Source organism: Nicotiana sylvestris, chromosome 9 (assembly GCF_000393655.2).
Source record: "Nicotiana sylvestris chromosome 9, ASM39365v2, whole genome shotgun sequence".
In the NCBI taxonomy this organism is placed as follows: domain Eukaryota; kingdom Viridiplantae; phylum Streptophyta; class Magnoliopsida; order Solanales; family Solanaceae; genus Nicotiana; species Nicotiana sylvestris.
Genome location: NC_091065.1, coordinates 125329664 through 125356229, shown reverse-complemented (window position 1 = coordinate 125356229; position 26566 = coordinate 125329664). Strand labels below are relative to the sequence as shown.

Sequence of the window (26566 nt, the reverse complement as noted above, 5' to 3'; positions counted from 1 at the left end):
CTCACTCTCGGCACTCGCACTCAATAGGTACCTATGCTCACTGTGGGCGTGCATACTCCAGAGGGGCAGATCCAGCCTAAGTGCAATAATAAGTCAATCATGGCATGAATCAATAATATATGCTGCGGTGTGCAACCCGATCCCATCATGAATCAATAATACTTGTTGCGGCTACAGCGCGATCCCATCAATATCCTCATAATAAGGCCCTCGGCCTCACTCAATCATCAATCTCTCCAATTTCTCGGGCTCACAATGTCATGAAAATCAGCCCAAATATGATTGTGTGATGTATCAATAAATGGTTACAAAGACTGAGATATGATATGCAAATGAATTCGTATCACTAAGTATGTAATTGCAATGAAAGCAAATAACTCAACAGTAGAAATGACCTCAGTGGGTCCTAACAGGATAAGCATATAGCCTAGACATGGTTTCTAACATGGATTACAGCTCAATTACTCTAGCACATAGAGATTTCATAGATACAAATAAGATTAAGCAACTACATATTACCATAGAAATAACCGAGTCAGAATTCATACGGTGCACGCCCACACGCTCGTCACCTAGAATGTGCGTCACCTCAACACCAAACACATATCACGTATATTCAGGGGTTCATACTCTTAGCACAAAGTTTAAAAGTGTTACTTACCTCGAACATGCCAAATCTAATACCGAGCAAGCCAAATGATACTCCAAAAATGCCATCCTGCGCGTACCAACTAAGGTTGTATTTTGGGCCGGGCCCGGGCCTAAATGGGCTAAACGGGCTAGGCCTAACGGTCCCGGGCTTTGGCGGGCTGGTCTCTGGCGGTCTCGGGCCAAACGGTCCCAGGCTTAACGGTCCTGATGGATGGAACCGGCCCATTATGGGCCTAAGCACACATGGTCCCGGGCTAAATGGGCCGGGCCCACGGGCCTAAGTGTTCCGGGCTATTTTTTTTTTAAATTATTTTATCTAAGGTAATTTCTTGTAAACTATATATATATATATATATATATATATATATATATATACTATATAAATATATATAAAGTATATATAGTATGTACTATACATACTATATATATATATGTATATATATACTATATATATAGAGAGAGAGAGCTTATACGATACATCGGATCAGACTATATTGGTGGAAACCAATTTTGCATACTCAACCCAATCTTAATTGGTGGGCGGTAGTACGCATGGCCATCCAGATCTAGCTGTTTAGTACGTTTTAAAGGTTGGCGGTAGTCCGCACGACCAATAAAATTCGAAATATACAAGGATTTTAATATAGCTTTAATGACTGTATGGAAGAATCTATTCCTTTAACCAAGCAAGGGGTCTGTCTAAATCTAATACATACTCTTATTGAGCCCATGTGTCTAGCTATTCTAACTGTGAAAGAGAACGCCCTTTTAACTTCAGCGGGCTTTAGTGTCACAGCTGGCTAGACGGAGCCACTAAGGCAAAGCCAATAAGAGTAGTACTAGATTCGACTGTACCACCATCTTGGAACCAAGCCAAAAACCTATATTAAAATTCTTTTATATTTTGATAGAGTCTAGATCTTTCGTGGTAAATATGGAAGAGAAGTTATACATTCAACATAGATATGAATATATTTAGCCGAACATAGTCACGGCTGGAGAGAAATGAAGTATAAAATAAATTAAATACCTTTTAAGGCCGGGACGCAAGGCCTGAAGATGATGAATTGGAAAACTTTATTTACTTCAAGTGAATACTTACAATTGAGAGATATATTCAGTAAAGAGGGATTTATTGAAGAAAGAGAGGGGGTTTCTTCCGATGTCTCTCCAAATGAGAGAAGGCTTCTACTTATAGAAAAAACAAAAAAAAACATAAAGAATCTTTGTACAGTAAAGTGGGTCACTTATTGGTTTCCTTACACAGTGTATTTATTGTGTATATAGTGTATCTGCTATGTATAAACAGTGTATCTACTAGGTATACAGTGTATCTACCGTGTATGCAGTGTATCTATTGTTGTAGTGAGCTCCTTAGTAGCTTTTCTGTAGATCACAACCCTCTTTCGTCTAATCTTTTCATCTGTTGGAGGAAATATTCTGCCTTGTCTATGGCTTTACCAGATAATATTTCTTCTGGTTGCATAGGTTGGGAATCATCTTCCGCGATATCCTCGCCACTTGTTTCACTTCGCATTGAAGTGTCAAATCTCTCATATTAATTTAGAGACTGAAGTAAATTTCTTTTTACTTCTTCTAAATATTGATTTATCATTTCATTTTTGTCTCCTTCTTGCACTGAGATCCTTCTGGCAATGCGTTTGATCGAGTTATCATCTATCATCTTCTTTTGAGGACTGGTTGAATATTCTTGGATTTTTACTTTGATGGAATCCAAGAGTTCTTGCCCATATAATACTTTAGTTTTGGGATTTGTTTTCATCAACTTGTCCCAGAAATTATTGTAAAATATCCTGTATAAGCATGGAATTTGTTCTTCGGTAAATCCTAGTTCTGGAGTCTATTTATGAATCCATGGGATAGAGCATTCAATAAAAAAAGTATACTTGGTCAATCCTTTCTAGGTGACAGATATGATCAGTGTTATATAATTTGTTCAAATCTGGTGAAACCTTAGCCCATTCTTTATATAATCCAAGAAAAGGATCAGGCAAAATTTTTATTGTTGGACCATGGTATAACCACCAGTTTAGGAACCAATTAGGAATTGGTCCTGCAAATATCTTTGCACATACCTTTATAAACCAAGTATGTTTATGTATTTCATTGTTGTAATAAAGCACTTTATCAAAGGCTTAGATATAATCCCAGTACGTAAAGTTCATCAAAGATTTATCAAGGCTTATTTGCCTTTCTTTCATCATGAAAATTCCCCAATATTCAACAGATATAATCTGTTTAATAATAATCTTTGAGAAGTTATAAAAATTCTCATTGGTGTTATAACCAGTGAAGTGCTGAAATTCTGCACTGCCTGTAGTGGTGAGAATAGTCTCATAATACGAATGGGTTTTGTATGACTCACCCGGATATTATAATCCATTAATCAAATATCTTTGGAATATTTTCCATGGCTCATTTTTTCTCTGAATCTCAGAGTTTTCCAAAAGAAATATCATTTCTTTGTTTTCTAGCTTTTCATAGGACTTGATATCATCAGTGTCCTCTTCTTTAACAACTGAAGCAAATGTATCACTTTGCTTTTTAGCGTTTAAATACGCCTGCAGATGACCGTATAACGGACTATCTTCTGGAATATCTTCTAGATGAATGGAAGGTGTTGACGAATATTCTCCTTTAAGAGGAACATTTGAGCTAATCAAGCTTCTCTTTCCCATTTGTATTACTGGGGAATTAGATAAGGATCCATATGACGATCCTTGAGAATATAATCTTCTTGAGGAGGAGGATGATTTGCCTCCTTTTCCTCTGCCTCTGCCTCTGCCCCACGAAGGGTCCATTCTGCACATATAACAATTCATTTTACTCAGAGAAGTAATAATCTTGCATATCATCCCTGATTTCTTCAGAATAATCATTGATTGAAAATTCATCTTCAACCATACTATTAATGATTCTTTCAATTATGAGACGTTGTAAGTCTCTATTTAACTTAACTACCTTTAAAATAGTGATTAACATTTCTTCATCGAGAAAAGTTGTGTAGAAATTCATAATCAATCTAAGTATTCTCAGGATAACAAATCCGGAAGAGAATTATCAATTCCCCTTTTACATAGAATTTCAAAATCAAAAGGCGCTAGTTGAGACTGTCATCTAGCAAATATTAATTTTGAAGCATCATGTTTAAAATCTTTGTCAAACATATACTTAACAGATTGAGCATCAGTTTTTATCAAAAACTTTTGATTATATAAATTGTCTTGAAATTTCAAAACACATTTAACAATAGTCAACATTTCATGAGCCACAGTAGTATATTTCTTCTGGGCTTCAGTCCATTTGCCAGAGTGAAATCTTATCAGATATTCACAATTATTGTTGGGATTTACTTGTTTCAAAATCCCATTATAGCCAATATTGGACGCATCTGTCTCAATAATCTTCTGCCATGCAGGATTAGCAAGAGTTAAACAAGGTAGAGACTTAACACGTTGCTTAATAGTTTTGACTAACATAGTATGACTGTCAGTCCATGGTTGTTTATAGCCCTTTTTTAGCTTGTCGTATAAAGGGGCTAAATCTCGAGATAGACTCTTATAGAAAGGGGATATGTAGTAAAGACTTCCCAAAAATCTTTGTAATTGAGTCTTGTCAGTAATAATATTAGGAAACTTTGATGCAAAGTCAATTGATCTTTGAATAGGAGTAATTTTTCCTTGGCAAATATTATGGCCTAAAAATCGAATGTCAGTTTGGAATAAACTCATTTTTTGTTTAGAAATAACTAAACCATTTTGTATAACAATTTTTTTAAAATATCAAGATGCTTAATATGCATATCAAAGGTTTTATAAACACCAAAATATCATCAATATAAACGATGATAAAATCCAAGTAAGGATTAAAATATCATTCATTATTTTCTGAAATTCTGAAGGAGCATTTTTCAAACCAAAGGGCATGACATTCCATTCATATTGACCAAATGGAACATAGCGGTCCTATAAGTATGCTCTTTAAAAATTTGAATCTGCCAATATCCAGATTTTAAATCAAATTTTGAAAATATATTGGCATCATATAATCTGGATAACAAATCTCTTTTATTGGAGATAGGATATCTAATCCATTTCAAATATTTGTTAAAAGGTTTGTAATTTATAACCAATCTAGGAACGCCACGTTCCTTTTCTGTTGCATTATTCACATAAAATGCAGAGCAAGACCAGAGAGATTTTGAAGGTTTTATCAAACCCTTTTGTACCAAATTATCAATTTTCTTTTTGCAGAATTCGACCAATTCAGCGTTCATCTGGAAAGATCAAGATTTAGTAGGAATATCATTCTCGGAGAAGTTTTCTTCGTAAGGAAGAGTGACAATATGCCTTTTCCGATTCCAAAAGGTGCTAGGATGATCGGCACATATATCAACAGCCATTTGTTCAGCAATCAATTTAATCTTTTGCTGAACTTTAGCAGATTGTAAAGTATTGAATATATTCATACTCAATACTTCTAATTGCAAGGAATCAATATGTCTCTGCTTCATATTAATCAGAGTATTAATATCTCTAGTTACGGAATCTGTAACAAAAGAATAAATTATCTTTTTATCCTGATAAGTAGCAGTAAAACCTTTCGAGTTTATGCTAATAAAAGGATAAATAGCATTAATAAAAGGAGTTCCAAGTATAATAGGAGCGTATAACTGGTTTTTTACAAAAAAAAAAAAGTGAGGAATACAGACCTTATTTTGGCAAATATGAGTATTCGGTAGTTTATACTTGATATCTAAAGCATGACCAAAAGTAGACTTAACAAAATGGGTGGTTTTCTGAAAATATTTAGTGGATATTAGCCCTTCCTGAATGCAACTTACATCAGTTCCACTATCAATCATGGCTATATCAGTTATAGAAAAATTATTATCAATCAAAATAATACATTTAATGTACCATTTATGAGCAGTAACAATTTGCATCATACCTAAAAACATGTTAGGTTTTTCATCAATCGGATTTTTACTATCATAGAAATCAGAAATTCCTTTTCCTTTGTCATTTGAAATTCAGAAATTCCTTTAGTCAAAAAATCAATTAGAGAATTATTTTTCTCAATTTGAGTAATTCGGTGATCATAAATCATTTTATTTTGTTTAAGAGACTTAATATCTCTTTTCAAATTTTCAATTTCGACTTTTAAGTCATCAAAAGAAGCATCTCTGCTTGGTGTATTGGTCTTATGAAGACGTTTATTAATTTCAGACAAAGAATAAGGCGTAATTCGTTCTTTTGTTTTTCAAAAGGTTTTGAACTACTAGAACTAGAACTTGCAGCCAAATTAATAATTTTTTTCACGAAGTTTTTCATCAGTAACTTCTTTTAAAAGATCTATTACATTATCAGATGTAATAGTTTTCATATTCAAATCTTGAAATTGAGATTGTAATTTATAAAATTCATCATCATCACAGGTACAAGTATCAACTTTACAAGCAGTACAAATATTATCAATATTTTTATCACTATCAGATAAATCAAATAAATCAACTTCAGCTTCAGAATTATAATTAGATTCTGATCCAGAAGTGCACAACAAACTATAAACCTTATCACGTAACTCGTCTTCTAGTTCTAAGGTTTTCAGCTTTTGAAGCTTACAATTTGGAGCTATATGGCCAAATTTTCCGCATTTGTAGCACTTAATGTCAGCAAGATCTCGCTTAGACCTATTCTTCGTAAATCTAGTAGTCCTACGATGGGTTTTTCTAGAATCACGCTCTTCTTTGGATCTATATCTAGATCTCTTTTTCTTATAAGGGTTATCAGGGTTAGGATATCTATGATATCTATTTTTCTTTTTCCTACTCTGGGTGGAAGTTTTGGGTAGACCGAACTGGGTACAGAAATCTCCTAATTGAGATCTCTCTTTAAGCTTATCTATCTTAAGTTGTCTAGATAGTTTCAGCTCATTACACAAGTTTAATCCTTCTTGTGTACAAACTCCTATAAGTTTGCCATAGGTATAATTCTTATACGGAATTTCGTTGTAACTACCCCTTAATGCTTTTCTTACTCTCTCAGCAAATAAAGAGGGAAGGCCATCTATAAACTTAGCTTTCCAATGCTCATATTTATTTTCGGGTAGTTCCATAACCCTACTCATAAACGTATCTTTATATCATCTGAATTCACTAAGGGTCTTACATCTAAGACCATTTAGCAGAGTACGGACAGTCTCATGTTGATTGGTAAATCTACCATTGAAATGTTCTAGAATCGTAAGGACAAGAGTATAAACAGCATCTTCTCTATTTTTTACTAGACCCATGCCTAAGTTATCAACTCCCTCGTCAGTAGCTATTGCATTAATAACCAAAGCTTTTTCCTCAATAGATAAATAGTTATCCCACCAGCCACGAAGTTGGCCAGTAAAGCCTGCAATAATCATTTTGCAAATAGTTCTATCTGTATTTTTAACACTTTTACAGATAGTTGCGTACATAAGCATTCTATGTACAAGAATAGTTAATTGTCTATCAGTTAAACCATCAAGATTCCTTTCATAAATTTCGGAACCGCTGTAAGACGTATTAGTCGATTCCAATCGCGTTCTTCTATTAACACATCTTGAGGAGTAGGACGGGAATAATAGTAAGTCTGCATTCTGGGTTTGTCCGCATACTTACTATTGGGTATAATTAAACCCTTGAGTTTATTAAACTCTGACCACATTTCATTTTTATAATCAGAAATAATCTCAATTCTATCAGCAAAATTTTTTGATAAATCAACTGGTTTGATACTTAAACCAGAAAGCTTTTTATCAAGAAGTTCTTCTAAATCATTAAAGGATTTAAATTTAAAATCTTGAATATCAGGAGGTCTTTGAACATGAGTAAGAACAGTTTGAGCATCTGATTTACTTCCTGAAGTAGAGGCAATATCAATTGTCCTTTTGTTAGTACCCATTTCTTTTATCAAAACAGTCAATTCATCAAGTTTTTTGTTAAGAGAACTTATATGTTCACCCAAAATTTTTACATATAACCCCAAATAATTGTTTTGAGAAATCAATTTATTAATTTCTGTGATGCTGACTACTGCAACATTTTCATCAATAAATTTTTGGAAGGCAAAAAACGTGATACCAATATTATTAGGTAAAATAAAAGGCACTTGAGAAAGGTATATAGCTTTAACAATATTACCACACCCCTTTATAATATCTTTCTAAAATCTTTATATAAAGCGGTAAATAATTTGTTATAAACTACGGAAAAAAATACATAATTTGATTATGCAAAGCACAAGTTTCATAAAACTCTTGAGAAATATTATTTAAATCATCTTTGCTATAAGCGTCGAAAAACCAAGTTTTAAACTGCTTCCATTTATCAGTAAAAAAATCTTTTTGAATATATTTTCTTGCCCGCGACCCCGGGCTAAAATCAATTTGATGTGGAATCATTAAGTATCATTGGGGTCGAAATCCATTTTGGATACAGAAGGAATATCATTATCTTGAACAATATTTGTTTGAGGGTTAACTTTAACCCTTTCAACCGGCTTACCACTAATTTTTGTAGAAATTGTGTGTAAGGAGGCTGCACGATTTCGGGCTGGTCCATAGACTGGTTCAACAGGAGAAATAAGTTGAATAGCAGGTAAGAGTCTATGATTAGAAAATGAATGTCTATTATAAATAGTAGACTTATCATCAAATTGAATACAAATCCTACCATCCGGATTTTGAGTAACATGCGAAAATTCATTGTTTGACAAGTCGTTAGTGATCTGACTTGGGGATATAACCGAATTTAAAGTCCAAGTAGTTGGGAAATTAATTTCTTCCCACTTAATAGGTCTCCTTGTTGTGACCTTAGACTTCACAAAATTGGTTTCCACCAATATAGTCTGATCCTATGTATCGTATAACTTACATCGAGGATTCAAAGTGACAATAATTTGAAATAGATTCTATAAGATAAACATATAAGTTCATAACCAGGCGCATAATTATAACCATGCATTTTCACATTTAAAGTCAATGCATCGAGTACAATAACATCAGAAAGAGAGCCTTATATATATATATATATATATATATATATATATATATATATATATATATATATATATATATATAATTATGACTTAAATCTTCTATTCAAATTTAAACACAAAATAAATTGCAAAGAATATTCAAGGGAATGCCTTATAATTTTTATTATTATGACATTAACAAAAAATGGCAATATCTTTCTTAGTCTTCCTCCCCCAATGGAATGAGCACAACAAGGTACTAATACCACCATTAAAAGGAAAAAAACTAATGAAGATGTGTCAAAATACAAGTTACATATTAGTCTATGTATTATCTCTAACAAATTTCATAAATCCTTCAAGGTCCGGAGAAATTTCCGTTGGTAGTGGCGGAAAAGAAGCTTGTTCATCACCGCTTCCGAGCGAAGCAGCATCCTGCACAAGTTCCGCTAGCATTTCTTCATAAGCTTTGTCTATCTCCGGTTGTGATTCATCAAGTCCGAAATTTCTTCTTTCTGAACGGATCCAATCTCTGAAGAGTACTGATTTTTTCAAGCTCTCCCTCATAGATGCTCTATGATCACCAATTTGAAGTCTCGCTTGACTGAAAGCGCGCCACTGTTGAAGCTTGAACGCTTAAAATATCTCGAGTCATCCTTGAAAAAATCGGATAGTGTTTATCTTTGTCCTTCCACCATTCCAAAACATCAAAGGAGCCGTCGGGATTCTCTTATTCAAGTCCCTGCGACAAATAAACTTGAAACTCATTTAGTTGTGAACTATCACCAATATTATCACCTTGAGAACCCCTGAACTTTGTCCAAGAACTAAGTGCTTTTAGGCACGCAGTTCTTTTAGATGATTGCGAACTAGACGAAGTAGGAGTTAGAATATTTGGTCTAATATGATCTAAGGCAAGTTGATAAGCAATATAAATTGTTTGAGCATTTATTTTAATTGAGGCTTTTGCATCTGCAAGTGTAGCAAATTCCTCATCTGAAAGTGATAAAGCCCTATAAATATTTAACTGTTGACCTGGTGCAATATCATGGCAAAATTGACTATCGAAAAATTGAAAACAAGGGTTATCCCTATCAAGAATAACAGGTGGAGGAGGACGGGTAACAGGTCTGGGTCGGGGAGCCGGGGGAGGAGTAGTAGCTTGGCGACTAGATTCACCAATTTTATAGTTTCCCTTACCCTTACCACCAAATATTTTTTTCAAAGTAAAGTCCATATTAATTATAATTATACAAACAAAACTATAATATTAAAACTTAAGAGTTGGAACGAGTTTACCGAATTGACGAACAACTTCTTGAAAAATGTATATCGTTGAAGACTTGAATACTTCAATTCACCAACTTCATAATTTTTCACAAATTGCAATAATAAAGTAAGCAATTATAGAAGAAAATTAGAGAGAGATTGAGAGAGATTGATAATTTTGTGAGTAAAAATAAAAGAATCAGGGGGTATTTATAGTTGAGAATAGGGAAAAAGTATAATTATAAAAAGTTTGGGGTTAAAACAAAGTTTGGGGGCCAAATGGCTATTTTTTAAAAAGCCAAACGGCTAAAATGGCAGGCCAACGGCTAGTTTTTAAACTTCCAACCGTTGGCCATTTTAAAAAAAAAAAAAAATAGTCGTTGGGCCCGTGGGCCCGGTTGAACTGGCCCAGGCCCGCCTGCTGGTCCCGCTCGCGGTCTCAACTTGGAGGACCCGCCCATAGTGAACTCCAAGGACCATTTGAACTGGCCCATTTGGTCCGTGGTCTCGCGGTCCCGGGGCGGTTCCGGGCTGGTCCCAGCCCACAATATAGCCTTAGTACCAAACTTCGAACGGCTTGAAACTATTCAAAAGCAACTCAAGAATATCAAATAATTCCAAAGGAAACAAACTCAATTGATAAAAGTGGAATCTTTAATCAAAAGCTCAAAGTCAACCAAAAATTCAAACTTGGGCCCGCACCTCCAAATCTGATGAAATACATAAAATCTGATAACCCATTCAATTACGAGTCCAACCATACTAGTTTCACTCAAATACAACTCCGAATCGATGTTCAAAACTCAAATTCACTTTATAAATTTTTTGACAAAACTCCCCAATTTCTCTTTTGAAATCATCAATCAAATGCCACAAATGAGGATGGATTCATGAAATATTATCAAAACCGAGTAGATAACACGTACCCCAGTCCTTCAAAAATCATCTCAATCCGAGCTCTATAGCTCCAAATATGACCAAATGAAAAACCCTCGTTATTAAATATTTTTGCCCAGTTGTTCTATCTCGTTTCTTGTTCCAAAAGATCCCAAAATTTTGCTTTTGATACCTCCAATGAATTCCTTGTGAAATTTCAGTAAATTTAGGCTTTTGAATCACTCCATTTGACCTTATAATGAAGGAGATATGTTGGTTTCAATATTTGAAAATAGTGTAGATTTTTAAATACGAATTTCATGGCAATTTCGTAATTAATCTAGAAAAAAATCTGGAAACCCTATTCTGAGTAAAATGACCATAAATTCCTTGAAACTTGATGATTCCAGTTGCTATGGTTCCAAAATTACGATACAGATCTAATGATTCAATCAAAACAGAAATTGGAGCCCATTTGCTTAATGTGGTACCATTTATGTTTGATAAAACGACGTCGAAATCATTAGAAAAACGAACGCAACACAACCCAAACCTATCTAAAACTCACCCGACCCCTCAGGACCCCGTCCGAACATACCAACAAGTCCCATAATATTACATGGACTTATTCGAGGCCTCAAATCACGCATAACAACATCAAAACCATGAATCGCACCTCAAATCGATCTTAATAAACTTTGAATCTTTCAACTTCCAAAACTCGTGCTAAAACATATTAAATCAACCCGGAATAAGCTCAAATTTTGCAGACAATTCCCAAATGACATAACACCCTACTCTCACCCCAAAGTGCATGTTATAACATTCCAAACTTATCGACTTTCGACGAAACTTATTTTTTCAATTCGTTTAGTTTCTAAGCCTTCCAACCCTCTTTGTACGTGGTATTCATGATCTTAAATATTTGTAACCTCCACGGTAACATGATTAACTTACATTATGTACTTTCAAAGACGATCTCATTTCTGAGCTTATGTCAATTGACTTGACGTACTCTCACGTACGAGAACATGGAATGTAACAGAGCGGCATGGCCGAAAGATCCACTGGAAATACGTCAGGATAATCCCTCACTACCGGAACTGACTTCATGGTAGGAACGTCAACACTAACATCCCTCACGAAGGCTAGATAAGCATTACACCCCTTCTCAACCATACGCTGAGCCTTTAGAAATGAGATAATCCTACTAGGAACATAATCTAAAGCACCTCTCCACTCTAACCGTGATAATCCTGACATAGCCAGAGTCACAGTCTTGGCATGATAATCAAGAATAACATGATAAGGCGACAACCAGTCCATGCCCAAAATAATATCAAAGTCTACCATACTGAGCAACAATAGATCGGCTCTGGTCTCAAAACTACCAAGAACAACTAAACATGACCGATACACACAGTCAACAACAATAGAATCTCCCACAGGTGTGGACACATAGACAAGAGAACTCAAAGAATCGCGGGATGCACCCAAATACAGAGCAAAATAAGATGACACATATAAATAAGTGGAGCCTGGATCAAATAAGACTGACGCATCTCTATGACAGACCGGAACAATACCTGTGATGACTGAGTCGGATGCAACTGCCTCCGTCCTAGCAGAAAGAGCATAATATCTGGCATGGCCTCCCCGTCTAGGGCGACCTCTACCTGCTCGACCTCCACCTCGAGCTGGTTGCAGGTGGAGTGGCAACTGGTGCAGTAACCCATGGCCTAAGGACCCGACAGAACATGTAGAGCCATAGTAGTCTGTGGAGGTTCACCCCTCCTACGTTTGGGGAAATCCCTCACTATATGACGAGTGTCACCACACTCAAAACAAGCTCTCGGAGGACGTGGTTGTTATGGCTGGCTCGGGCCTGATCGGCTGGACTGACCGCTGAAAGCACCCCGTGTAGGAGGTGCACTAGACAATAACGATGCATAATAGGGAGCATGAGGCCTAGGAGTGGCCGGAATACCGCTGGAAGCTGGAACTACTGAATGAACAGGGCGAAACACATAGCCCCTACCATGACGAGTTGCAACTAGGGCATGAGTACCACTATATGTGCCAGAATCTCGAGGCCTCTTGTCCTCTCTTTCCTCTCTCTCTCTCTCTCTCTCTCTCTCTCTCTCTCTCTCTCTCGTCCACATACCCTCCAATCTCCTAGCGATCCCCACTACCTGCTGGTATGCGATGTCCATCTCCAACTCTCGGGCCATGCTAAATCTGATACCGGGGTTGAACCCCTTGATAAATCGACGAACTCGCTCTCTAACAGTAGTAACAAAGGCTGGTGCATGCCTAGCCAAATTGTTGAACTGGGCCGCATACTCCGACACGGTCATAGAACCCTGGCACAATTGCTCAGACTCTGTGCGACATGCATCTCTGAGACTCTGGGGAACAAACCCCCCTCAAGAACATATCTGAGAACTGAGTCAAGTGAGTGAAGCTTTCTCGGTCGAACTACCCAACTCATATGCTCGCCACCACTGATAAGCCTCTCCCTTAAGCTGGAACGTAGTGAAAGCAACCCCACTAGACTCCACAATACCCATAGTACGGAGGATACTATGGCACTCCTCAAGAAAACCCTGGGCATCCTCTGACGCCAAACCGCTGAATGTAGGAGGGTGGTACTTCTTGTACCTCTCAAGCCTGAGCTGCTTTCCCTCAGAAACTACTGCCCTAACCTCGGGTTGAACTGGGGCGACCGGCTGTACTGGTATGACCTTTGGGACTTGGTCAACATGGACCCGCTGCTCTAGGATACGGGTGGCGGGAGTCTGTGCTCCTCCCCCGGCCTGAGATGTGGAAGGAGCAAGTGGGATTAACCTTGCTTGAGATAAGGTACTCAACATGCTCAGAAACTAGGCAAGAGTCTCCTGGAGAGCTGGTACAGTAACAGGCACCTCAAGTGCCTGCTCTCCAACTGGAGCTACTGGTGGCTCCTTTGTAGCATCTCATGCAAGTGATATGGTTGCACCACATGGACGTCCTCGGCCTCTACCCCGGCCCCAGCCCCGGCCCCGGCCTCTTGCGGCTCTAGCAGAGGGCATGGGTGTTTGGTCATCTGATCCAGCTGTATGTGTCCTCACCATCTGTGAGAGAATAGAACGATAGAAATTTAGAAGTGAAGCTTTTCCTAACAGTTCCATAGCCTCTCGAAGATAAGTACAGACGTATCCGTACCGATTCACGAGACTCTACTAAACCTGTTTGTGACTCATAATACCTATGAACCTAGAGCTCTGATACCAACTTGTCAGGACCCCAAATTCCCTATGTAGAATGTAGTGACGGCACATAGTTTCTAAGACTAGGTAAGTCTAACAACATGTGAAAACATTCAAATAAAACTTAGAATTTCAAAACTCCAAAATATCATAAATAGAAACTATAAACCCAATGCGTAGAACTCCTAAAAACCTGGTGAGTTATAAGTCAGAAGCTCTAGATACAGTGCTGAACAATCTTATACATCACTATCTATACAAGTGTAAAGAAATAAGGAAGAAAGGGATAGAAGGGGACTCCAAGGCCAGCAGACACGGACATGTGTACTTTGAAGTCTCCAAAATCAAGCTCAACGCGCTAGTACCGGGACTGATAAAATGTATCTAGGTCTGCACAAAAACATGTGCAGAAGCGTAGTATGAGTACACCATAACGGTACCCAATAAGTGCCAAGTCTAACCTCGGTAGAGTAATGACGAAGTCAGGTCAAAGCCTTACTATAGATAATAAGAAACAAGACAGAAGATGTAACGATATAATGATAATGACAAAGGGAATGAAACAATAAGGCATTTACGGAAGGTTAACAACACAGAATCAAGACAGTTAATAAAACACGGAAGGAAACAAGGATATACATGATAAGGAAACAAGCAACCAAGACAAGTACAACAAATAAAGAATACAGGGGTCCCTACCGAGGTACCACCTCGTAGTCCCAAAATATAAAGGTAACTCATAGTCTTTCCTTATATTACTGCGGGAGCCTTTACATTAAGTTTTGAAAATTATTTTTTCCTAAATAGCACCCCGCGTTTTAGCCCACTTTATCACACCGCATGGCTTCTAGTAGTTACCCTACTAGCCATGCGTATCAAACCCACCTTATCTCACCGCATGTGTTTCAACACCCAGACTTTATACCACTGCATGCATATCAATAATAACAACGGCACGGCAGAAACCTCGTGCAAACAGCCAAACAATCATCTCAAAAATAACACGAATGACAAAACATAACAACTAAATAAAATGATATTTCACAACTTACACCTTGCCTTAATAGAAACCACGGCCTTTGCAACTCAACACAAAACTCAACAGCAAGACATTTCAAGGATAACAATTTCAAGTAAAGAATTCCACAATTAAATAATGAATACGGAATTAAAAAAGCAAGTAATTCAACTAAACATGTAGTACAAGTTGCAAATAAGAGATTAGACAAGTAGACATGTGAAATTAGACTAAACATGGTGACTATAACAAGCTAAAGTAACTCAATTAAAGCATGAAAAGGAAACTACGTAGCTAAAATCGGAATTTCAATATTTAGCTCGTGTACACACTCGTCACCTTGCGTATACGGCCTTCACATATTACAAATTATCACAACAGTACCAAATCCAAAAGGGGAATTTTTCACACAAGGTTAGACAAGTCACTTACCTCAAACCACGCTAAGTCAATCAACTAGAAGGCCTTTCCCTCAATTTTCCAACTCTGAACGGCTCGAATCTAGCCAAAACAATTATATACTATAAATATAACTGTAGGAAACTAATTTAATTAATGAAATTATGATCTTAGCAAAGAATTGAAAAAGGCCCAAAAAGTCAACTTGGGCCTGCGTCTCGGAACCCGATCAAAATTATAAAAGCGAACACTCATTCGATATCGAGTCCAACCATGCAACAATTACACAAATCCGATACTAAAATATTACTCAAATCCCCAAAATTTTGCCTAAGAAGTTTCCTTCATTTCCCCCCGATTTTTCAACCCAAATCCCTAATTAAATGATCAAATCAAAGATATAATCATGAAATTTAACCAAAACTAAGTAAGAATCACTTACCCCAATCACTCCTTTGAAAATCTCTCCAAGAATCGCCTCCAACCGAGCTCCCAAAATTAAATTGTGAATTATGAAATAAACCCTCGATTTTGAAACTTAAGTTGTGCTACCCAGTTATTTACACATCGCGATAGCGTAAAACAATTTTTGCCCAGCTCAAATTTACCCTCCGCGATCGCGTAAAAGCACTCGCGAATGCGGATACATACACTGCCTCAACATCGTGTTCGCATCACAGGCTACGCGATCGCATAGCACAACTACCTCAACCCCAGCTTCGCCATTTCTTTTTTGTGAACGCGACTACTTTCACGCATTCCCGATTCACTGGAACCCAGCCTTCCGCGATCGCAGGCCATTTCAAGCGATCGCATAGAATAAATTCTCCCCAATGCCCAATTACCCTTCGCAATCGCATTAATCCATTCGTGATCGCATAGAAGGACACTAGAAGCACCAGATTCAGTAACTCCTCGATGATCCGAAATGCGTCGAACATGGTCCAAATTACACCCGAGGCCACCGAGGCCGCAACCAAGCATACCAACAAGTCCTAAAACATCATACGAACATGCTCGAAGCATCAAATCACATCAACCAACACTAGAATCACGAATTGTGCATCGACTCAAGCCTAAGAACTTATGAACTTCTGAATTTCCAAAACTAATGCCGATTCATACCAAAACAACTCTGATTGACACTAAATTTTGCACACAAGTCATAAATGGCATTACGTACTTATTCCAACTTTCGGAATCGAAATCCGACTCTGATATCAATAAAGTCAATTCCCGGTCAAACTTTCCAAAATCCTCCAACTTTTCAACTTTCGCCAATTTATGCCGAAATGGCCTATGGACCTCCAAATCAACATTCGGACGCGCTCCTTAGACCAAAATCACCATACAGAGCTATTAGAACCATCAAAACTTTATTCTGGAGTCGTCTTCATGCAAGTCAAACTGCGGTCAACTCCTACAACTTAAACTTCCAACTTAGGGAATATGTGTCCCATTTTACCCCGAAACTCACCCAAAACCAAAACCAAACACCCCGGCGAGTCACGTAACCACAATATAATATAGGGGAAATATAAATTAGGGGATCGGGGCTAAAATACTTAAAACGACCGGCTGGGTTGTTACATTTCATTTTCAGAAGGCAAAAAATTGTGCTTCCTTCTTTGATGAAATTTTTAAACCTGCATCGTACCCGCATAGATTTAAATTTTCTTATTTCGACCCACCCCGCCCCGCACAACATCCCATGTGTCTAAACCTGCCCTGCCCCATTGCCATCCCTGCACGCGCATACACATACATACAATACAATGTTCAGAATGAAGAATGCAATATTGGAGGGTAGGATAGCCAAGACCATTTCCAAATTCATTAACTTATTTCCAGAAATGGAAAGAAGATCTGCTGAATTTACCAGCCACCGACCTAGATAAGAAAGTGAAAAGAATGAATTTGTGCACTAGGGAACTCGCTAAAGTACAAGATGCTAAATCGCCATGTGTACAAGCCATCGATTTTAAGAAAAATACAAACAAACAACAAAATAAATGGTGGAAGCTGAACAAACCCACTCTTGATTGTAGGGGAAATCATTGGCTATTTAACTAAAAGGATGCCCATTCCTGGCAAGAGGAATTTACTCATATAAGATTGTCAGCATATTCATGTTACATAAAAGTGCGGAAATCCTACATACAAAGTGGAGGACACTAATTCTGCCTGGCAACTGGAAACGATGATATTTATTTCGCAGGGACCTTTTAATACATATTATACAGCAATATACTTGTTACAATTCTTCAGAATAGATGCTACCCAGAACAGCTTAGGGATCAATTAATCATGGAAATTTCTTTAATAATGCTAACTATATTCTAATTATTTGGCAATTAGCCATTTACTCTGTCAAGTATTAACCTTGGCAAAAAAGCATGCTATAAGGTGCAACAGCTCTCGTGCAACTTAGTCCATTGCTTAAGCTTCAAAGCAGCATTTTTATGTCAATACTAGGTAGGAGTGGTAAAAGATGCCAGCAAACAGAAGTCACAAAATGTATGAAACGGCTCGTTCAAAACTATTAGCATGATGCCGATTAGTCCCCCATACTTGCTCTCTTGTGTAACCCTGTGTCAAGTTCCATTAAAGGATAAGAGGCATTACCAGAATTTCAACAGCTTGCACTTATTCCAATTTTACGAGATATTACAGGTTAATCTATTACTCCTGTTAGCCTAGCCAACACTCTTTGAACCTCTGCCGGTCATTGGTAGGTCAAGGATGATCAGGAAATAACATCTTTCTGATTCTCTGATATACTGGATTTCTCCATTCATAAGCTTTAAGATTTTTCTGCACATGCTCAGCCCTAGGCCTTCCTTGGTTACCCACCGACTGCTGTGGAACATGTCTTGAACCAATTCAGGAGGAAGCCCTTCACCAGGGCATACAATCCTATACCAAAAACACGAAAGGAAAAAGAGAGAATATTTACTAGTTAAGGTAGTATAGCACACCAAAGAGCGCGCAACTGCTGAAACTTTAAAACCACTACAACTCAATTTTCCGATCCAAGGCCAGAGTTAAACTCTAGAAAAAACAAAGTGCAACCTAGAATGCAGTAAAACACTGGCAGGACGAATATGTTTGGGGGTCCATTTTGGCCCAAGTCAACCCCCAAGAAAGCTAATAAAGTGATACCTAGGATGCTAATAAACACAAACCCTGCAGAAGTACTTGATTGGGGATATATTTTACATCTCTAATGAAAAATGTTTGGCTATTAAGTACCACACAAACACCATGAAAAAGTATGTAAGATTAAACTTCAAAATCAAAAGATTAAGGCTATGCTCCTGCTAATTCCTATCTCTGGGTTGAGATAATAGTATCTTAGTTATGAAGGCCACCAACGTTGTTGTCTATAAGTCAATGAAAGGCAATAGAAGAAGGCAGTTATGATACAAATGAATAAGAGATGGCGTATGAAGAGAGACAGAAGGGTAAAAGCTATATGTAGAGAAAAGGTGCAAGTCCAAAATGCACCTTCCACTTAAGCTTGAATGTTATAGCCCCTACTGTAAATAGTCATGTGTCTAAACATACATGAAATTTATACTTCTCTTAACGTTACATTAAAATTCATTGGGTCATAAATCTCATATTTCAACATGCCTGCTGGAGCAATCAGAAATATAATCAACTAAGTAGCCTACAGAAAACAGCCCTGAAAGGAAGGACTCAAATAGGCAGTAGATGGCATTCAAATGACAGCTTCCACTTCAAGAACCATTTAAGAAATCAAGGTTGCATGATAAAGACGAGAGTTATTATTTACTACAGCGCATCTGCCAGTGGAACAATTAAATAAAATAAAGGAAGAGTAAATTATAGAATGTACCTGAATTCAATATGCACAACAGTTACTTCATCAGATATTTGCTTCATATTTGGCTGAAGTTGGATCTCTACCCACCCATCAGGTGATGGTGCATACCGTACCATGTTAAGCAAGAAATCTGCCAAGACCTGTTGAATTCTCACTTGATCACCATGTACTGTTAATGTCTTAATTTCCTCTGGAATATCCCTGATTAATTGCACACTTCTTTCCCTCAGCAATAACATCACTTGGCTAACAACAGCATCTATTACACTCCCAAGAAAAAATTCTTCTTTCTCAAGGGTCAGAGAACTGTTAGAAGATCAAAGATAAGTCAAATTATGCGAGGAAAAAGGTTGCTAATTCTACATAGAATTGTATGAAGATATGGACTTTGGGACTTACTCAACCCCAAAACTATTGTCCAAGTCCATAGAAAGAGATCCAGGAGCGGCTCAACAGATTTGGTGACCTAAAGCCAAACTTCAATATAGGGCCTTACATTTTTTTTAAAAAAAATCTTCATATACAATTTTATGTGAAATCTATTTTTTCTAGCTCTTTTAGATGCAAAATGATTAATTATTTTCTTATAATCGATTTTTTCTTTTAATTCTTTTATAATTGATAATAAAGCCAATACATTTGATCTTTCTTGAGACATTGTTGATCTTAAATAAGATTTTAATAAATTTAATTTTAAAAAACTTCTTCCGGCTGAGGCAACTCTTACATGAACTATTTTTGACTTAGTTTTTGATCGATTGCTAAAAATTTATCTAAAACTCCTCTGTGAGATTGTATTAAGTTTTGCAATTCTTCTATTTTTTGGCGTTTTGAGTAATCTGATTCACATTTTCTAGTTTACAAACTTAATTACAATAAATAATATATATATATATATATATAAACACACACACCCCTAGCAAGTAAAAATATAAAAAAGAATATAAAAGTAGCAATAGAACATGATTGTAGATGTTGGTAATTCACTGCTTCAAATCTTGTTGCACCGCTGAAGTCCGAGATTGAACAAAGAAGATATGCAAACTTTTTCCAATGCACTTCAATCCTTGATTTCTTACAAAATAATAGATTTTGTAAAAGAATGAAAAAAAGAGAGTAAATGAATAGTTCTTGTGTGAACGAAAAAGTAAAGGGAAGCATAATTTGGGATATATATACCCCACGAATGTTAAATGTAAATGACCCAAAAAAAAAAAAAGGCTAACATTCACACTTAAGGTAATGATCTGGATTACCTATTTTCCTTGATTTTATTACCCATTTTCCTCTGTCAAGTCACATTATTAATAAACCCCGAAATTTTTTCCTTTTTTTGATCAAAATTTTGTACTTCTTATCTTAATTCAATATTTTTTATTAAAAAAAAGTAACTATACAACTAGTCAACCTATCAGGAAATGGGGCCTCTAAGCTAGTGGGGGCCTAAAGCACTTGCCTTAGTGGCTTGTGCATTGAGCCGGCACTAAGGAGACCACCAACCCATTCTCTAACCAATGTGGGACTCTAACCCACTCTAACACCCCCTCGCACACCCAGACTGCCAACTGGAGCATGGACAATATAACACGGGGACCAAACGGGAATAGACCTGACTCTGATACCATGTGAAATATGGATCTTGGGCCTAACTCCACCCCGAAGCTAGTTCCTAAGGGGAGGATTGCCCAAGTCCATATAAGGAGACCAGCAGCCCATTCTCCAACCAATGTGGGACCCTAACCCACTCTAACAAATTGAAATACATGCCATAATTCCCTCCCGCACCCCACAGAACAACAATATAAAAAAAATTCAAAATTTTTAAACTTCACATGGTCTAGACAATATGCAGGAAATAGCTCTCAAAAACCAACTTGTGTTTGTGCCGAGAAACTAGTCTAGCTTGCAAATACGAAATGTGTTTGTGTGTCGCTGAGAAACTAGGTTGCAATAAGAAGTGCATACCTTATGCATCTACCCTAGATATTCAAAAGAAAATCTACTATTAGACAGAAACCATTGCTCATTCAGCTAGTCCAGATTGCTTAACTTCAATTTGTTCAAGTTAAATCTGAGTCAACATTGCAGTCCAGCTAGTCTTCGTTCCAAAATTCTAGACATCAAAGTATAATGTAACACATGCTATAAGAATGGGATCATAGGAGAGTAGCTTCGATACTTTCATCATTAGGACCTCAACTGCCAGATCACAACTGAGATAAGATATGCATCTTTCCAGGTGAACTATCACCTGAAATCATAGTAAAACATCTGCACCATAGCTCATACTATAAAGTCAATTTCAGCCTATCGTTCATCTAAAAGAAGCTCCCGCATTTATTTTGGCTCCAGAGGTACACTAGAATATATAATATATCATGGATAAAGAGATACTCCCTCTATTCCATTTTATGTGGCACTCTTAACTAAAGATCCTTTCTACATTTGGAAACAATTTAACTTTAAAATTCTCATTCTACCCTTAATGACATTGCTTTTATAGCCACATATATGTCATGGCATGTTTAAGACCACAGGTCCACATATTCTGAAAAGTCTTTTTTTTCTTTCTTAAATTTCGTTCCCAGTCAAATACCGCCACATAAAATGAAACGGAGGAAGTATGAATTTCAAAAAAGCTTATTAACAAGCATAATTGAACAAAACAGACTTACCCATCCTCAATGTTTTCCAGGTCAACATCCCTTATGATCTTAGACATCTGCCTCTCACAAGCAGTACTTGTCTCCAGATACTGCTTCTGGTTTTCTGTCAAATCTGTCGCCTCCAACAATGAATTTGTAAAGCGTATACCATTCAAAGGACTCTTTATTTCCTGACAAAGGTATGCCAACTCTTTCATCTGAGAATAACACTTCTTGTCCTGTTGCCTTTGAACTCTTAGAGCTTGCTGCAATTCAGGACTGGCTATCTGTATGAAACAGAAAGCCCCGATAATCTGGCCCTCCATATTGACTCTCTTGTTCGCAGTCAAAAGAGCTTGCACATATTTCCCATTACGGTCAAAAAAGGAAAATGGAAACTTGTCCGTTTCCTGGCCTCCAATTGCATTATGCAACACGATCATGAACTTTGTCATGGCATCTGGACCCTTGAGACGGCAACAACTTCCAAAAGTCTCACCAACTAACATTTTTCCAATGATCTCCCCTCTAGACCAACCAGTGAGCTTTTCCATGGCAGTGTTCCACTCAGAGCAACAAGTGTTCTCATCTGACGCAAATATGGGTGGGATCAGAGGACTGGGACTGTGCACAATGGCCTTGTAATCACCTTGGATGTGAATAAACTTGTCCATTACAACTTTTTGCCCAGTAACATCCTGGCCAACAAAACAAACACCAACAATGTTGTTTGTGTAATCTTTGCTAGAGCAAGCATTAACCACCACAAAAACAGCCTTCTTCAGTTGCTCAGATCCAAATGTCCTTAACTTTATTTCTACATTTTTATCTTCTTCGCCTGCAGTAGTAGGCTACAATATTAGTTTCATTTCCTTTTAGTTGTCTGTTGCAGCAAAATTGAGTAGGAAAGGAGCCGGGTTGCTACCAATTATTTCAGTTACAAACTATGCAAGAGTCAACCTACACACAGAATACAGAGAGAAGGTTCTCTACAATCAGGAATTAACCTAAATCTGTACATGTACGTTTTCACTTCAGAATTCAGATAGGCATATTTACTGCCATGACGATGAGATTAAGGTAATACCAAATCACCTAAGATTTACCAAAAATGAAAACTAAAAATTGAAACTGACCTGCAAAGAAACAGAAAGCTATAACCTGATAATCATAGAAAGCTTGTACAGAAGTTCATAAAGATTTTGTAATCAAACTCTAGATTATTTCTCAAGCATCCATGTTGGGTAGCTTAAGACATGGCACTGTTCGAAGATGCTTAGTCTAATCAAAACTATGGTGATCTTCAAAATGTTTGGTATTAAATCGTTATTGTTGTCTAATAACAGAAACCATCATTGTTGTCTAATAATAGAAATTAAAGTATCAAATTTGAAAAACAGATGCAACGTGATGCAGGAAAGAAGTTAACAGCTCGGTGACAGGCTAAAATTCTCGGGTGCCAAAGGTGAACATGTGATCCTGAATGTTATCCGCAAGTCAATCCTCATAACCACATATGTACTAATTGTTTTGCAGTAAAAGTGGGACTATGGAAATCAATAAAATTTGAACGCATCCAAAATGCCAGATTATGCTTAAGGGCACATTCGGTTAAAGTGTACTTGTTCTAGACAAACTCTACCAAGAAAAGTAAGGATCAGAATAAACTTCTAAAAAATGGCACAAGTAGAGTGGAATGGATATGAAGGTTCATCTAAGTCGATTCCAACTAGTTTGGGATTGAGAGCTAGTTGATTGATTCACTTGGTTTTGTGCATAATACCTCTCCATTTAGCCGCACCCAATGCCCTGACCCTCCACCCCCAACACACAAAAAACAAGACTTCATGCTTCAGCGGACAAATTCAACAAGATTAAGTGAACATATGTCAACCAAATTTCTTTGCATGATTTCAGGATTCAGAGTAAAGAAAATCACTAAAAGCCCATGATTTCTTCGCTTCCAATTTTCAAATACAAAGAAGAGCAAAGGTAAGACTGCACCACTCATGTAACGCAAAGGAACTCCACAACTAACAAAACTGTGATATCATTTGGAAATGAAGAAGCAATAAATAGACAATTATGACCTCTCAGAGCATTGAAGAGAAGCTTTTCAGCAGTCTCCTGTGACTCTTTATGCACAAGATCATGAACCAAGGACTTCCCCATTGCTTCTTCAACAGATAAATCTGTCAATTCAGCGACCTTTGCATTCCACCCATTTATGCAACCATCGACATCAACAGCAAATATGGGAGCAGTTGCAGTCTCTATCAATCTAACCATTTCTCTGGCAACAGAACTCAGTTCATCTATCCCTTGCAACTCCATTTCCCCAAGCTGAGCATGCACAACAGCCTTAGAATTACTTGCCTCGGCATCCTTAAATGAATCTCGCAGAATAAGCTGCAGAGAGTGAATTGCATCCATTTCTGCATTTTCCCATGGTAAGCTCCGGCTTTTAACAACTTCCAGAAATGCCTTGAAGGAAGAACGTGGATGCATTCTCTGCCCGTCATCCTTGTCTTCAGGATGATGCTTTGCACCACCCCACTTTATCTCTTTCGCTGTATGGGAGCGAAACCAAAATAAGAAATCTTTAGAAGTTATATAAGCAACAGCCATACCACAAACTGCATCACCAAGCAAAGCTGCCCCAGGATATCCTGCATCAGCCAAACTGTCAGTACTTAAACCTGTTGAGTCCCCATGGTAAGTCAATAACCACTCCACAATGTCCTTTATCTGAGCTTCAGTTGGTGTAACGCCTAATGGATAGTACTTCCCCTGGCAGTACAGAGCAGCGCCATCGCACTTCACAAGGTCCATAATACTGGGGCTCTGGATAACAATCCCCGTAGGTGAGTCTCGAAGGAGCATGTCACATAACAGTGTTTGTGTCCTCAAAACATGTTTCTCAGACAACTGTGATGCCAGTTGCAACTCCATGTTCAATTGGAGTCCAAAGGCCTGCATAAGGAATTCACAGGCATACCGAAGAGGGAATGGAATGCACCTAGCAGAAGTATGGTGTCCAACAACCAAGCCCCACAGCCTCATTGAACTTCGGCCCCCAACAGCTTCCTCATCGTTTCCATTGATAATAACTGCTAGTGTTAATGACGCAATAGACCCCATATTTGCCATGTACTGCGCGTGGCAACCATGAGGGGCTCTAAGTGTGGAACCAACTAAACATAAAGGCTGCATCAGTGATTCATCCTGAACAACCCGCACAGGGGTGGCATGGCAGTCCACAATCATTCTTACCCTGTTCTGCTTAAACAAAAACCGCGAAGCTTGAGGAATGTCGGTAGCAGGATAATGCAAACCAATATAGGGCTCTAAATCTGGTCTTTTGCTCTCAGCCACTACCTCCCCGTGCTCATCCTCATGAAATTTATATACCATAACCCGATCATACCCAGTTAACTCCCTCACACTCTCAACCACAGTATCACACAAAAGCTTAACATCCCCACCAGGAAGTGATTGCAAATGAGAAATAGCCCTCACAGCAAGTTTTTGTGACTGCACTGCGCCAGCAATGGATAAAGCAGGGTCCTCTGTTCTAGCAGGCTCCAAATCAATTACAATCCCGACATCAACCCTATGCAAAATTGCGTAAAATGGCTTGCCAGAATTCTTGGAATGAATCCAAATAGGATTCAGCAAAGTGATCTCGCGCGCCCCAAATGCTCTTTCTAGCAAAACAGAGCTAGAAGGAGTAAAAAGGGTCCTAACATCAGTTCCAACAGTGAGGATCTCAGGCCGCTCAAGGCTTGGAACTGATTGTGGAGTTAGACTAAGCATTTCGCACGCATTTTCGCTGTAAGCAATAACACGAAAACTAGCCTCATCTACAGCTATCATACAACCAAAAGGCTGAATATGACCCCCTCTTTGGATTTTAGTCAAATAAGCAGTAATTTGCTGTTCAGGAACAACAGATTGTGTAGTAGTTTTAATAGACTGTGAATAATCAAAAGACTTGCCAGACTCACCAGATTGTTCAAACACAGCATGAAGCCTAGCATCAGCCGTGTACTGTGCTATGGCTTTGCTTATTGAATCTTTGTAATTAACATTACTTGTGCCTGAAGATTGAGCTTGAACTTGACCTTGACCTGACTGATGAGAATGCTTTGTTCTACTTCCAGAAGCCATTTTTTCTCACAACTTTTCTTGGTTTAACATGGAAAAAGAAATGGATTGATAACCCTAAAAGAGATTTGACCTTTGGGAAGTTCTACCAGAGTAGTAAGCTGAAAAGAGATTGAACTTTGGGTTGAATTTAGAAATGGGGTTGTGACAATTTTATACTAGTACTAGTTGTGAGTAATATGGTGGATTATAAATTTTCGTGAAAATGGAATATGCTAGCAAAAAAGAACTACTATCTGTTTTTGTTTGATAAAAAAAAAAGGTCTATGTTGGTTTGACCCAACCCATTGCTTTGATTGGGCAAAATAAAATTTCTTATTCTGCAGTGAATTTTTTAATAATATTTGGGTATTTTATTAGATTAATATTCTGAGGTGGAAATATGTGCGGATATGGGGAAATGGCGTCAAGAA

The 26566-nt window shown here is 37.6% G+C and overlaps 1 protein-coding gene across 2 annotated transcripts; it reads right to left on the bottom strand.

The window, feature by feature from the left end:
• Positions 1-17555: 17555 nt before the first annotated feature.
• On the bottom strand, positions 17556-26358 carry LOC104236937 (phytochrome B). 2 transcript variants are annotated; one of them, XM_009790985.2, is made up of 4 exons: positions 24077-26356; positions 22017-22824; positions 19354-19647; positions 17556-18407 (listed from the first exon to the last, which is right to left on the bottom strand). In XM_009790985.2, exons 1-4 carry the CDS (start codon positions 26154-26156, stop codon positions 18188-18190), a joined length of 3402 nt encoding a protein of 1133 aa, XP_009789287.1. In that variant the 5' UTR covers positions 26157-26356; the 3' UTR covers positions 17556-18187. The 2 variants fall into 2 exon arrangements, with proteins under 2 accessions (XP_009789287.1, XP_070012845.1); XM_070156744.1 differs by lacking the exon at positions 17556-18407 and adding an exon at positions 19741-19807 and having other exon boundaries at positions 19528-19647; positions 24077-26358.
• Between the last annotated feature and the right edge of the window lie 208 nt (positions 26359-26566).